Here is a 16,028-nt window from a genome sequence, read left to right as displayed (position 1 = left end):
GTTACCAATTTTCGTATCTAAGTTCCATCATTAATCTCTCTGTATTCCAATTTCTATAACTGTAAAATAGAAATAATAATAGTACCTACAGGTTTATTTTAAGGATTACATGAGACAATATATAGCAAGTACTTACAGCAATACCACAATTGCTCTATGAATGTTAGCTGTTATCATGAAGTCATTACTAAAAGAAGCTTTTTCACACATTTTGCATGGGAGATGTTTTGGGAGAAAGAGAGGAATAGAACAGATTTACCTTACTCTGAGAAGAAAAAAGCAAGTGTACCAAGAAAGGGGCTTGAGAAAGAGATGAGAAAAACAGCTAAAAGAAAAGGCTGACTTCGTCTATTTCTTCCAATTATTCTGCGTGCCCATGTTCTATGTCACCATGAAAACCTGAGTGACTGCCACAAGTTTTCGGATACTGGCAATGAAGGTGAAGTGCATTCACTTGGGCTGAGCTGTCAAACTCTCTTCTCTAAGCTCCCTTAGGAAAGGGAGGAGAAAAGGACTTGCTTGCTGCCTTGGCCTGGACTCCCTGAGCAGCCAATACTGGGGAAATTTTTTGATCAGAGGTAACTGATAGTCTAGGCCATCCACAAATTGAAACTGTCAGCTACTGTCATTCAGGTGAGGACAAAGTTAAAAAGAAAGCATCCCTGTCATCTTTTTTTTAAAGGCTTCTTTACTGCTTACTGGTATTCAACTTTTTGTCTTAAGAAGAGAGAACGGCAAGCCAGAGTTACCTTGTGAGGTGTGCGTTTCCGAGTAGTGCTCACCACACTGGACGTGAACGGGAGGCAGGATGTACGGCTGCTGCCTGGGCTGAAACAGAGAACATAGAGGAGGTGGGGAGGCCTGGCAGACACGGCCGATGACTCACACAGCCAGCCCGGGCACACGGCAGTCCCGCCACGTCGTCAGGGAGGCTCGTGGCAGCCACTGTCCCTGCCACCCCTTTGACTCAACCTTCTTCTACCCATCTGCACTCCCATCTCATCACTAAGTTTGGAACTGGAGAAATGGTAAGGGAGAAATGAAGTTGGTTCAAGATCAGAAAGAGAAAGAGGTTACCATCAAAGACTAAATGTAACCATTTACTATACATGTTCTAGTATACTTGCAAAGTTCCCTATGCCTTCTTTCACAAGAATAACTTAGAAAAGGTAAATTATTCAAGGCAGGCAGACTGACTGAGCTCAGGAGTTCAAGACCAGCCTGGGCAACACAGTGAAATGCCATTTCTATTAAAAATACAAAAATTAGCCAGGCATGGTGGCACATGCCTGTAGTCCGAGCTACTCGCGAGGCTGAGGCAGGAGAATCACTTGAACCCGGGAGGTGGAGGTTGCAGTGAGCTGCGATCACGCCATTGCACTTCAGCTTGGGCAACAGATTAAGACTTCGTCTCCAAGAAAAAAAAAATAAAAAAATTATCTGGGCATGGCGGCGTGCACCTGTAGTCCCAGCTACTTGGGAGGCTGAGGTGTGAGAGTCGTTGAGCCTGGGAGGCGGAGGTTGCAGTAAGCCAAGATCATGCCACTGCACTCCAGCCTGGCGACAGAGCGAGCCTCCATCTAAAAAAAAAAAAAGGAAAAGAAAGAAAGGAAAGAAAAAGAAAGGAAGGAAAGGGAAGAAAAAGGAAGGAAGGAAGAAAGAGAAAGTAAATTATTATAACCCATCTCAGAAATGAGAATAAGAGGGACACCTGTTTTGTTCTCAAAATTCCATTCACAAGCTCCTACACATCAGCAGAGCTGTGCCTGAGATCCCAGTTCACAGCTCCACATCAACCTTCAATAGGAACAGGGTTAGTGTTAAGCTGAGCCCAGGGTGAATCTATTTAAATATCTCAAATGCGGCCCACAACAATGAGTGTATAGCTCTCCAGACCACTTGCTGACCTTCCCCACTGCAGAACCAAGGGTGGAAAGGGCCCTCTCTACCCGCCACCGCAGTGCAGAATCTTTTCCACAGTCTCTTAAAGATGGCTATTTAGACTGAACCTAAATAACTTCATGCTGCGGAAGAGGGACAAGTTTTCAGAGAAGCAAAACAAAACAAAAAAAAAAGCACAATATTTGGTGAGCCAACAAAGGAACGACGGTTATGCACTAATGTAATCTAGAGCAAGCCATTTAACTTCAGTCAGTCTCAGTTTCCTGTCAGTCAAATCAAGCTCTTCCCTCCCCTACCTCAAGTATTATCCATTTTATTTATGTATTGAGGTTCCAGGTAAGAATTTGTTTGAAGTAAGAGTTTTGATTTGCAGGGGAAAAAAATCTTCAAAACCCTTAAGCTTGTAAGCCACCAAACAAAATAATATCTTATATTTCTTTTTTCTGAGACATTGTCTCACTCTATTTCCCAGGCTGGAGTGCAGTGGCACAATCTTGGCTTACTGCAACCTCCGCCTCCTGGGTTCAAGAGATTCTCATGCCTCAGCCTCCCTAGTAGCTGGGATCACAGGCGCTGCACCACCATGCCCGGCTAGTTTTTGTATTTTTAGTAGAGACGGGGTTTCACCATGTTGGCCAGGCTGGTCTTGAACTCTTGACCTCAGGTGATCCACCCGCCTTGGCCTCCCAAAGTGCTGGGATTACAGGCGTGAGCCACTGTGCCCAGCCAATCTCTTATATTTCTATTAGCCTTATAGATTTTAAAGGTTACTATTTTGAGAGAAGAATCTGAGATCAAACCAAGAAACCCAAATCCAGCAGGGGTCACACTTTCTCAGCATCCCTCAATGGAAGAAACACACCGGCCAAGAGCTTGAAGCTGGGTGACTAACTCACCTATCATTTTCTCTGACACAAACAATGCTTGATCTTCGAAGTGGCAATAAAAAAAGGGATCCAAGAATTAAAAGGAATCAAGACAGAAGAAATGAAGAACTGAAATCAATCTAAGAAAGCAGTTCGGGCTACCAAAGAAAAGGGGCTATATTCCCAAGTCTCCCTTTGGCTGATTTTTGAGTTGCAATTTAAAAATATTTTTCCTTTTCTTGGCAATACATAATTCAACTCAAGTTTTCCATGGTAGCACAACCATTTTCAGGCTTTAAAGAAAAACACAGTGGGGAGGGATTTGTACAAGGGAATAGAAATACACCGCAAGGCAAAGTGGGTTTACTGTCTTTACTTGCCTTATTTAAAAAAATCTAATAAGTAAGTTACGGTTTATGAACTGACATAAATGAGCAGACTTACACCAGTTCACAAACAGCATTGTCAAAGGACAATAATAGCTAATCCCTCAAACATCATTTCAGGATTTTATTATTTATTGCATCTCTTTATATATTCTAATTCATTATTCCATTTCTTTCCAGACCTGCTAATAGAGAAACAAATTTGATGCCAAAATATAGACAGAAGAGGGCAGGTGAAAAACAGCAATGAGAAGTTCTGGTTATCAGCAAGGAAGCCAAGAGACAATGTTATCTGGTCTTACTCACTCATTGTAAGAAACTCTTGGTGTAATGGTTTAAGCCTAAAGGACAGGAGAAAGAGGGAAGCCATTAATTGGATCAGACTTCCTATAAACTGTCTTCATCTGAATAAAATAGGTAAGCCTCTGCATCTTCTCTGGATATGAGGACAAGATAAAATCACAAGAGAGCTTTCAAACACTTTGCCTCCCATAGGGTTTCAAGGGTGTAAATGAAAAATTATTTTGCTAATAAAGACATCTATACTCTAAAGAAGGGAAAAGGAAGATAACATTCATAAAGGAGAAGAATAAAGAAATCAGTGCCATGAACAAATCTATTGGTACTCAGGGAAAGCCCAAGGTATCTCTTAGATCTCCAGGGCCCAGGACCACATGTGAGGTATTGTGCATAATATTGAGAGAAATAATATTCTCACAGGCACTCAGGAATTACTGCGATGTCATAATGGCTCAACTCAAGAATTCAGAGTCCACATCTAAGCATTTTCCAGAAAATATTTTTTTTCTCAAAACGTTCCCTTCAAAAGACAAGTTAAAGACATGCTATCATGTATACATTGAATATGAAGAAAAACTTAATTGCATTCTATCAACTTGAAGGAATTGTTGATCTAGAGAAGTTCAAAGGTCATATGTTTATTTTGATTTTGTGTAAAAAACCATAACCTAAAATAAAAGAATTGTGAGTTAAAACAAGCAGAAAACATTAAAGGAAACCAATTCTTAACATCTGTTATCCTTGAGTAATCCTCAAAACATAGCCTAAGACAGAACACATGCACTGAAATTAATTGTTTCCTTATTCACATGATGAGGAGAGCAACTTAAAACAAACAAAAAAGCAGCAGCTAAAGCTAGATCAATTCAAACTCTGCTGGCTAATTAAAGCCTAAAATTATGGAAGTGCTTTGGAAATCTGATTTTTTTTAAAAGGCCTAAAATTAGGAACTATGCAATCGATTTTCCCCATCAGATACTCTGCCTGAGACCATCAACCAGATCCGTTCAGTTTTTGCTCATTTAGAAGGCATTTTCTCACTAGTTTATCAAGCTCTCTCTATGGCAGTGAACACAAAAGAATTTGTGGGGCTCATAACTGAAGATGTATCTTCACACAACAACCAGAACAGATAAGCAAGGGGATGAAAACACACCATGGGCTGTATGCTGATGGAACATGGTCCCACAGGCCTGGAATAAGACCTACTCTCAGGGTAAACCCGCAGCCTCAGCCACACTTAAGAGTAGTGGTGGGCATGGATGGATCCAAGGGGGACAAAATGGGTGTGCATCGCACCTGCTTGACAGAATGATGCCTCTGTGTTCTCACAAAATTTCACCTCCTCATGATGCCCTCATCATCCCCCTGCCTCAAATTAACAACAAAGAATGCTCAACAGTCAGATCACTTGATCACTGCAGCTTCTATACATACCAGAGAGGACCGGCTCCAGGTGGGCTGGCGTCTGATCGGGGGTGGAGAATTTGACTGTCTACATGAAGAGGTGAAAAAATGAGAATGGTTATTATTATTGATATAAAAAGACCAGATAGACAAGGGAGGGAGAGGAAATAAATCAACAAGATTGGTAATTGTTACATCAAGACATAAACATGGCTTATTTCCGGTGGTAACACTAAGAACAATTTTGATTTCCTTTGTTTTTCTCTATTTTCAAAATGTTCAGATAGGATACTTTTAGAATAAGTTTTACAAAGTAATATTAAACAAATGGAGGCTTATTTCTATAGAAAGACTGAGGGAAATAAGCAAGACTGAAAAATATCACATTACATGGATTTTTAAAAATTGTACTCTTTCTACTGTTGTATATATGTAAAATCCTTCATAGGTTTTTTTAAAAATGCAAGAAAAAATATTTTTAAAATGCTTCCAGTCAAATGAAAATACGAAATAGATACAATATTTTCAGTGTGACCATATAAAAGGTACTTTTTATTAAGATAATATATTTTACAAACATTTTTCTGATCAGATATTTTCCAGACTAAGAATCAACATATTTTTTAATGTAGAGATTAAAAAATGAATTGGAAGTATTAGCAAATTCTTGAGAGTTGAAATCAAAGATGCCTTCAAGCCATGCGTCCCAAATGCTATAATATTTTCCCTCATTCTCAGTGCTACCATGAAACAAACAAACAAAAAAACCAGGACTTGTACAGTTTTTTATTAGGGTAAGTTCTTCAATTCAAAGGACTCTCCTTATTCTGAGATTTCATCCTTCCTACTTTTTTGGTGATAAAATATATTTTATGAAATGATGGAGGCAATATAGCAATGGTGGATTTTTAAACGACTGGCTAAATAATACAATATTATCAGACCTATGTTATATATACTGCCCCCTAATTTTTCTCCCTATATCAAGAAATTGAGGAGCCACTCAACAGAGCTATACCTCCAGACGACAAGCAGCAGCTCTGCAGGAGCAGAAAAATCAGTAACGATCTTTTAGAGGTCAGAGAGTCTCGCCCTCTGGAGAAGGACACTGCTGTGTGTGCGTGGAGAAGGATGCTGTTAAGATTATGCCAGTTCACAGAACTCCAGAGGGATGCCCCAGGCCATAACATTGTGCTGGGACACTGAACTGCATATGGAATTTAATGGGAGTGTGTGTGTGTGTGTGTGTGTGTGTATAATTTTGAGAGTGTGCCCCAGGTTTTAATCAGGTAAGAGGTTAGGAACCTCTTATACTCGGTTAGGAAGAAGAAAGGAATGGTTATTACAGAAGCAGAATTGAGAAACAGAATTTCTTCTTAGTTTTCAGACTAATATGTGATGTTCACTAATACTGGAGGAAAAGACCACAAAAAAAAAAAAAGCACTCCATAAATTTGATAGTAAAACCATTTGCTGAGCTGTGCTTAAATCAGAAGACAAGAATAAAATCCAGTTCTCAGTTTTTAAATTCACCCTAGAGAAGTCAAGGATAGCATTCTTGTTCATGTCAAAGATACCCCGAGAAGTCAAAGGCAACAGCAGAGTAGAAATACACAGAAGTGACCTACCAGGAACCTGCTCAAGAGAATGGTGTGGTGGGGCACATGGGAGAATGTGTCCGGAAGAAACGTACAGCCGCTTCACTTGCCACTCCCCGATCAGGCCTTCTTCTGATTTACATTTGCAAACCAAGCGGGTAGGCCTAATACTATCAGACATACTTTCAGACCCCGACAGTGACCAATTGCAGTGACTGGCTTGAAAGAGCCTCCGTGGTGTGGAGAAAAAAGTCTGCCATGACCTGGCGCTCCAGCTATAAAGCGGCCGCGTTCTTCAGCAGGAACTACTCTAGGACAATACTCTACATACTCTCGGATGTGTCCACTGTGGGAGTGGAAAAGCAGTTCTTCTCTTGCATTTATAACCCTGACGCTCTTTGAAACAAAATTAAACACATTGGGCGCCCAAACCGCTGAATGTATTCGGCTGAGGAACGTCTTTTGAAGGTAACCAAGAAAAAGACAACGATAGAGTGAGCCCCAGCACGCTCCATCTGAGGTCAGGTCGCATTTAAGTGCCCTCATCACACGCCTCTTTATCATCTTTATTTCCAAATTAAATTAAAAAAATACACACGGATTTGTGACACCTATGAGTGTCTTCCACATCTTCCTCTAATTACCCTGGCCTCTCATTTACAGTCAGATGACATGACCCAGGAGAACGCGCAGGGTTAGCCAACTGTGCAAGCGACACGGGGCTGAGGATGACAGGAGCGTCTTCTCTTTCAAGCTAGCTCGTCACTCTGTTACCCACTTCTGAACACACTCCGCGTCTGACACGAAGGGGCACCCTGGCAAATTGGGAACTGCTCTGCTTCTCCAAACTCCTAGCAGAGGGTTGGAAAGGCGCTAATGCGGGCCACCCCATCCAGGCAGCCAAGCATTCACAGTCAATTTGTGAATTTTTCTCTCTCTGGGCATATGCACTACACTAGACAGTCTTCATCATTAACGTTTTCATTCCTGCCCTGGCTTTAGCTTACTTCTTTAGCTTCTGCAAGGAACAAGGAAAAAGAGTGAATAGGAAAAGCAACCTACAGCACCCCAAAAAGACATTAATTTAGTCTGATAAAGCCATCCCGTTGAGGGGGAGGGGACTAAATGTTTACTTACTCAGTGCAGATTTTGTTTTGTTTGTAAAACTTGTGTCGTGTGGCAAACAACCGAGAAATATACTTGGCATTTTCGATATCATCCTTGGAAAAGAAGAGACAGAGAAAAAAATAAACATTAGTTGAATTAGTTATACATTTCATTAAGATTCTTCTGAGGAGGGACACATCCCTTCCAACCTTCATCTCAAGCACAAAATAATACATGGGCCAGCAAAGTAAACCAGCCTGCTGAATTTCAGCAGCAGCTATGCCTACAAAGCCTACCAAAGAGTGGCAGAACATGCCGTCTGCCAAGGAATCCCTGTGTCCAAAGTGCTGGGGTTACACTGATGAACCGGCATGTCTTTACGTAATTCCCGACCAAGCGCTTTCAAAATAAATAACTGAATCAAGGCACAGCATAGAATAAACACCAGACTTCATTAAATAGGAGGCAGTGAGATGCCTTGGCTCTCGAGGAGGCACTTAACAGAAGGTCAGTAGCTTAGCTTACTTCAGATTAAGCTTGGGCTACGATGGGAAAGAAAACTCAGGTCCACCAGCAAAAGCAAATGGAATGCAATAGAAGAATCAGGGGTCACTAGATGAGGGCTGTAACTAGAGTGCTGAGGAAGGCGGCACGCCAGACAATGTGATCCATCACACATAAGGCAGGTGGAGGGACCAGAGTCCTAGAGTCAAAAGTCAGCTTGGAAACCCTGTATTGTATTTTATTTTATTATTTTATTTTTTGAGACGGAGTCTAGCTCTGTTGTCCAGGCTGGAGTGCAGTGGCACGATCTCAGCTTATTGCAACCTCTGCCTCCCGGGTTCAAGCGATTCTCCTGCCTCAGCCTCCTGGGACTACAGGTGCCTGCTACCACGCTCGGGTAATTTTTGTATTTTTAGTAGAGATGGGGTTTTGCCATATTGGCCAGGCTGGTCTCGAACTCCTGACCTCAAGTGATCCACCGGCCTCGGCCTCCCAAAGTACTGGGATTACAGGCATGAGCCACTTTGCCTGACCGGAAACCTGGTATTTTAAACATGGGTATTTCATCATCACTATCCTGGAATGAGTAATGATAGCATTGACCAAGTATTAGAAAGCATCTCTTCAAGAGAATATTTACTATTTCAAGATAGGGACAGCAAGGAAAGGACATGAGGAGTTGAAAAGTCCAAAAGCCAGTGTCTTGTCAGACCCTGCCTCTGTTTGTCTGTTTTGCTTACCGTGTGAAAGAGGGCAGTCTCTTCTTTGTTGATGAGCTCCACTAGAATGGTCGACTTGTTATGAGTGATATTCCCCATGTCATTCCACCTGGTCAAAAGAAATGTCACTGTGAAAGATGTTCCAGGCATTTACGACACAGCAGAGGAGGGCTGTTTGCTGCTATCGAGTCTCATTTTTACAAATTATGATTTAACTATTTTTAAGTGAAATGTTCTTGCAAAGGATAAAAGTAAAGAAAATGCAGCACGTATCCATTCAAATAGCTAAAAATTCTACATAACATATGTCTAGATATTGCTATTTATAAATTATCGTTTTCTTTGTGACTAGCAATGAGGAAAATCTGCAAGGGACTTTTGCTTCCCCCTCTCCCACTTTTTTCACATTTCCAAAGGGAAAAAATATTTCCCATGACCACCACTTTTTAATGATGGAGGAGCATATATTATTAAAACGTCATGTGTTTCCAGGAACCTAAACAGAAGAATACACTATTCTGTATTGCAATATGCACTACAGATTCATGATGCCACCTAAGAAAAAACGCCTATTGAAGCAGGAATGACAGGAGAGATCTTTCAGACTATAGAATAAACTTTTTGACTTTTGGACTTAGTGTCAGCTCCATATGCCAGCCACTAAGTATATATTAATTGTCTGTTTAATGTGCCTACACTTTTGGGAACATACACACACACACAGAGTTTCCTTCCCTGTCTTCATGGAGACCTTATCTAAAATGAGATACACCAAAACAAGCACTAGATGAGGAAAGATAAGCTACTGCTTCCCACCCTACTTGGAACCAATTTCTAACCATTTTTACCACTACCTACCCTTCACCTGGTGCCCCAACCTATAATTCCCTGCCACCGCTTTTTCACTCATATGATGCATCTGCTCATTAATACTTCTACCATCCTCTGTTTGGACAATAACTTTGAGACTCAGCTCTGGGAGTCACCTTCTCTAGGAATCCCTTCCTCATATCCCCCCTACCCACACATGAGGAGAAGAGCCTGCTGCAGTCCCCTACCAGTCACCACATTGCATTACAATTTTTACTTCTGTGATGAGATCTCTAAGGAGACCAAGTAGACCACAGGCCCCATACCCAATGCAGGGATTCTGCCTTCTTCGTGTCTGTGTTCCAAGCACTGAATCGAGTACCTGGCACACAGCACTCAATAAATGTTTGCTAGAAGAATAAAAAGCAATAATATTGCCTCTCAGCTGTATAGAGTCCGATTCTTACATCAAATCTCTATGGCAGCTATTTTTGCTCCTACTTTAAAAATGAGGCAATATAGACACAAATAAGTACCTGACTTAACAAGTTTACTCTGTACATCAGGGATGGAAGAGTTCTTTACTTGGGGTTTCCAGCCTTTCCTCCAGTCATCATTCCCTTATACCAGTACCAAATGTTTTTAGGTGCCTCTGCTGGGGCAATACTCTCTACAAGTGCTGCACCCAGCTTGCTTCGCAACCTACAGTTCTATCAGATTACATCTACATGGACTCACAGCTACATGCTCCTTAGTGAAGGTCTCTAGAGATAAGAGATATTTGGTTTCGTCTGGCTTCATTCCTTCAAATCAACTGCTGAAATCCTAGATACACTTGGAGCCCCCCCATATGACTTCATCTAGTGGTATAATTAACATGACGCTATAGTAGATGTGAATTCTCATCTCGTAGTGGTTTCAAGATAAATGAAAAGGGCCGGAAACAGTTTCTAAGGAAACTAAGCATAACCTGTGAGTGGCTTATGCTCATGAAATTTCCAAATTGCAATTTTCTTCTCTTTCACTTCAACAGCTGGTGTGCAAGACTTGTTTACTTATCTGCTGTGCTGTAGGTTCAAAGAGAAACTGAAACATCATTTTAACTACGGAGAACTCGTAGGACACAATGCCTGGATAGCTTTGAATGGGTATAAAAATTTAGTTACAACTCTGCACATATTTACATATTTTCCTCAATTAATTTATACTTTGTGGCAGATATATGGAGCTGACACTAAGTCCAAAAGTCAAAAAGTTTATTCTATAGCCTGAAAGATCTCTCTTGTCATTCCTGCTTCAATAATGTCTCTATTTAGAGGGCAAGAGAATATCATAAAAACAATGACAGAGTGGGGATCTAGGAAAATAAAAGCCTATCAGGAAGCTTTTGGTTAGAAAATTGTCTCAAAATGGCCCTACTGTAGTTGCTGATCCAGAGAGTACATGGCCAGTTAAGAGTCACTTCCAGAAGGTGGGCTATGCTTGCCTCCAAAAGCTATCTTTGATAGTGTGCCCTGGATACACAGATCCGCCTATCAGACACACATACAAGAAAGCTGTTCTTCCAATCATGGGCCATGTTGCCCTTGTAAATGAAAGCTAGAACACAGTTTATCAGATCGTTGGCATTATGATAAAATCTATGAGCACCAATACAAAGCAAGCATATTGACGTGAAATGCAGGAGGAGATGGCTGCATCTCTACACTGGTACCTTTCCTGATAAATGGAAAAGAGGACTGAAGTGTCAAAATAATTAAAAGTACCAAAGCCCCCTAATTCATCATAATAAATAGATTACTTTTTCAAAACACATTTTTAAAAATAATCGCCTTTTGTTCACATAAAAATCAGTTTGCACTCTTGTGGCACAGGTGGTTCAGAACAATGGAAAGAAGTGTTTAGATTTAATGACTGACTGGAGAGCCAGTTTTCAACCAGACTCACGAAGTTTAGTTTCACCCTTGTAACTCAACAGGGTTTAACAATGTATTTCTTGGAGTCAGGTGGGAAGGGTTTCTACGAAAAGTGAGATGAATTTAACGCTTAAATCCTGCAGAGGGCTCACCTTATGTGAGCTGAGAAAAGTCAAATCTTATCCACTGTTTGGCTCTTAACTCATTTGGATGTTAATGTAACATTAACATTACAGTCCCTCAAGGTGAAAAAGAAAAAAGAAAAACAAACAAACGAATAAGACTACCTGTGTATTACTGCTTGTCTTCCAATTCTGTTCCTCACGAAAATCCCCATAAAGAAAATGCCAAGGTGTACACAGTTTCCATGATTGTCCTGGGTTAAGACCAACAAAAGATACTTGTGATGACTCATGTTCACGGCAACATTAGTCACAACAGCTAAGATATGGAATCAACCTGAGTGTCCATCCACAGATGAATGGAAAAAGAAAACGTGGTACATGCGTACAAGGGAGTACCATTCCGCCTTAAACAGAACAAAATTGGCATTTGCCACAATACAGATGGAATTGGAGAACACAATGCTAAATGAAATAAGCCAGGTACAGAAAGACAAATAACACATGTTCTCACTTATACGTGGAATCTAAAAATCTGAACTCATAGAAGCATATAGTATAATGGTGGTTACCAGAGGCTGGAGAATGGGAGGAATGGGGAGAAGATGGTCAAAGGAAATGAAGCCTTGTTAGACAGGAGGAGTATGTTCAATATATCATGGTGACCATAGCATAGTTAGTAACACTATATTGGTGTTTTGTTGTTGTTTGTTTTGAAACAAGGTCTCACTGTTGCCCAGGGTGGAGTGCAGTGGCATGATTTTGGCTCACTGCGCCCTTGACTCTCGGGCTCAGACAATCCCTCCCACCTTTTTTTAGTCTCCCAAGTAGCTGGGACTACGAGCATGCGCCACCATGCCCCACTAATTTATTTATTTATTTATTTATTATTTATTTTTACAGACAGGGTCTTGCTATGCTGCCCAGGCTAGTGATCCTCCATCCTCAGCCTCCCAAAGTGTTGGGATTACAGGCGTGAGCCACTGCGCCCCGCAACAATGTATTGTATTCTTAAAATCACTAAAAGAGTAAATTTTAAGTGTTCTAACCACAAAGAACTTACTCCTCCTGTCTAACAAGGCTTCATTTCCTTTGAACATCTTCTCCCCATTCCTCCCATTCTCCAGCCTCTGGTAACCACCATTATACTATATGCTTCTATGATTTTAAGTGTTCTAACCACAAAGAAATATGTGAGGTAATACATATGTTAACTGGTTTGATTTAGCCACTCCACAATATACACATATTTCAAAACCCGTAGGCATCACATCCCATTTCTCACCCATGAGTAGAACGAATCATAGACAACATCATAGCAATAAAGTGAACAGCTGTGTTGGGGTCAGGTCCTACAGGAACTCACCCACCACACATCCTAGTGAACTATATATAGAGAGAGAGAGATTTTTTTTTTTTCCTTTTTTCTCAATTTGTCACAACACATTTCCATTTTAAAAGAGAATCTCTGGATTTTCTCAGATTCATTGGGATTTGGATTTTCTCTTTCATGAACATCTATTAATGTCTTTTATTTTTTAACCTTACCAAAGTTCTTGTTTTTTAAATCATTATACGTGTAATAGTTTGAAGAGCTGAATATCCTTGAGGGCTTACTTAAAGGAAGCCAAAAGCAGACCTAGACTTACCACTTCCTGGGTCCAGAGGCTGAAACTTTCACCTCTTAAAGCCCTCGATGTGTCCCTTTGCAGCTCTCATCTCTGGCCCTTTCAGTGCAGAACGTCCCATTCCTCAGTGAAAGGATATTTTCTCGAATAATTACCTTTTGTTTCCCTTGTTCACTCTTTTTAGAACTCCCATTATTGAAATATTGGACATTCTGGACAGGTCCTCTAATTCTTTTATCTCCCGTCCCCGACTTACCATTACTTTGTTTTTTGGTGAGACTTTCTCAGTTTTATCTCCTAACCTGTCTATTAAGTTGTATACTTCTGATATCACATTTTTAATTTCAGAGTTCATTTTTGTTTTCTAAATGCATCTTTTTGTAAGTACCTTATTCCTTCAAGGAGGTAAAATTAAAAAAAAAAAAAATCCTGAGGCTCACTGAATAGTATTTTGAGCAGGGGGTTCTTCTTCCTGTACAACATCTGCATCTGCCAGTCAGTCCACTGCTGTTCTTATGATGTTGATCTCTGTCATTCCTAGAAGGACACTGTGTAGAGTGATGCTTGACTGTCTGTTCGCATTTGAGAATCGGATGCTAAATGCTGGCTGGGAGCTCTCTAAGCACAGGAGGGGCTTATGGACTTCACTGGTGGGTGATCTGTTGAGCCCTGTCTTGGGGAACCCCAGATGTCATATTCTTATCTTCAGTCTGGCCTCTTGGTCCAGTCAGGTGCTTCCAATCTCCTGTCTGGGAAAGCATCACCTGGCTGCCAGGGTTCTGAGAGCGGAGTGGGAACCAGATATCTAGTGGACAAACTGTCAGTCCCTTAAGTGAAATCCTGCTTTCCCATGGGGGAGGTCTTCTTTCTGGAGCAAGAGTGGGGCCATGCACAACTAGAACTAAGATGGAAAAGAAGGACTTCTACATTCCCTAGAATACTTGATCCCATTTAAGGTACAAAGAAGGCAGGGACCTCTTCTCAACTCACCCTCTAAAGCTTACATTCGAATAAGAGTCTTCTAACAGAGACAGAGAAAGAGTACAACCCCTGTTGGTCGCAAAGCAAAAAGAGTGTTGAGAGACAATGAACCGGCAAAGACAAAAGAGAACCGTCCCATAATGCTGATTCCAGGAAGTTGAAAAGTTAACAGGAGGTATATGTGAGAAAAGAAGATAGGAGTGGAATTAGAAAGAGAAGGTGAATTCTGCAGAAAGATTTCCCTGGGCACTTTACCTCCAGAACTGTAGGGATGCGGATAAGGGAAGAGTTATTCACCAAGATGGGGCAATGGCAAAAGCACAGCAGGGGTGCCTCTGGAAACCACTCTACCCAGTATGCTGGGGACACTGCACTGGTCAAAGCTTAAGGGCTCTAAATCCAACCTAGCAATGGATAAAGGCTCCAGACTCTGTCTTACCCATCCCAGAAGCACCCTTTGCCATGCCTATGTGCTCTGACAATACAGGACTGACTCAGGCAGTGCCCATACCTGTATCTGTGGAAGGAGGGGCAGACTTGTTGGGAAGTTGACTGGTCTTCTTCTACTCTTGAAAATTTTTGAGGAACCACTCATGGAAAAGCCCATGCTAAATTCATGTATTTTTCCTAGGATATATCATGACATGCTTTTATTTTGTCAATAAGAACCTGTACCAATCAAAAGAGAATCCAGTCCCACTCACAGCCTTTCCCTGCATATTTTCTTGTCTGCTTTTTTACTCATTGCAGAGCTGACCACATCACCACCCCCACTGGTACTGTTGCTCCCACCCCCATCCTTGGGTCACCAGGAATCATGCGGTCTATAGATGGTCACCTTAGATATGCACAGGTATGTGGGGAGAAAGAGGAAAAAGAGGCAGTGCAGCTCAGTTACCTGAGCTTGGCAATGAGTCAGAAGCGCCTATCTTCCAACTCAGAGGAAGGTATTATAACCCTTGTCGGTCCCACTAAAGAAAGAACATACTAGAAAGCACATCAGAACCAACCACAGCAGATTTCAACATATCCTCACTGCCCCTGTTTTCCGCAGTCCACATTAAAAAACAACACAAGCAAATTGCCGCAACAAAACCTCCAACTTCCAGGGATTGAGAAGTCAGTTTTCTAGAAGTGGAGAAAAGTTTACTCTGATTTTTCAATGACCCAAAATATGACTATATATGGGGTGCAGAAATGTAAGTGGGATGCAGATGGCTTCATAAGGCATTATTGCAAGGAAAATGGATTACAACCCTATGAAGGGCAGCTATTAGAGAAGCAAAAGAAAATTAAACAAATCTAAAAAAGAGCCATTTAGCCCTTTCTGAAAGCTGCGGCCACCCTGCTCGATTCTACTTGATGCACATGGGCAGTTCTCATTAAGGCAAATTGCAAACGTGCAACAGAGGGGGAACTGAACACTTATAAAACAGCCAGTGGAGCCAGTCTGGAATGAAATGTTTGTGATGAAATTGCAGGCGTCTCCCAAATTGCTAAAATGTGCCAGTTGCTTTACGTTTCTGATCAATCTCCATTTTTTGTAAAGTTGGTCAGCAGAGAGCAGAAAATGAGTTTGGATGATGGGCTCAGCTCTGTAAATGACTATGCTCCATGACCCCCCCAACCACACCCACTTCAGGAGGTAGATGTGCTGCAAAGGATGTGATGTGCTGTAGCAGTTTCCTAGGCATAGTTTCCATAAAACACCAAAGGGGCTAGGAACCCACAATGGAGGGCCCTACAAAGCTGGAGAAATAAAACATGATTGTATACAGGGAA

At 41.3% G+C, this 16,028-nt stretch overlaps 2 protein-coding genes across 2 annotated transcripts in view; one reads left to right on the top strand and one right to left on the bottom strand.

The window, feature by feature from the left end:
- Positions 1-3,358, top strand: part of SMYD2 (SET and MYND domain containing 2) — a 104,053-nt gene extending 100,695 nt beyond the window's left edge. The window contains exon 12 of the mRNA XM_021927244.2: positions 3,335-3,358. Within this exon, the coding sequence (XP_021782936.1) occupies positions 3,335-3,343 (9 nt within the window). The 3' untranslated portion in view covers positions 3,344-3,358. The remainder of the gene's footprint in view (positions 1-3,334) is intronic.
- Positions 1-16,028, bottom strand: part of PTPN14 (protein tyrosine phosphatase non-receptor type 14) — a 204,120-nt gene that overhangs the window by 36,621 nt on the left and 151,471 nt on the right. The window contains exons 8-12 of the mRNA XM_021927236.2: positions 11,803-11,891; positions 8,811-8,898; positions 7,597-7,679; positions 4,892-4,949; positions 750-828 (exon numbers count right to left, since the gene is read on the bottom strand). Of these exons, the coding sequence (XP_021782928.2) occupies positions 750-828; positions 4,892-4,949; positions 7,597-7,679; positions 8,811-8,898; positions 11,803-11,891 (397 nt within the window). The remainder of the gene's footprint in view (positions 1-749; positions 829-4,891; positions 4,950-7,596; positions 7,680-8,810; positions 8,899-11,802; positions 11,892-16,028) is intronic.

Source organism: Papio anubis, chromosome 1 (assembly GCF_008728515.1).
Source record: "Papio anubis isolate 15944 chromosome 1, Panubis1.0, whole genome shotgun sequence".
In the NCBI taxonomy this organism is placed as follows: domain Eukaryota; kingdom Metazoa; phylum Chordata; class Mammalia; order Primates; family Cercopithecidae; genus Papio; species Papio anubis.
The sequence above is the reverse complement of the archived record's forward strand: the minus strand, read 5'-3'. Positions and strand labels throughout refer to the sequence as shown.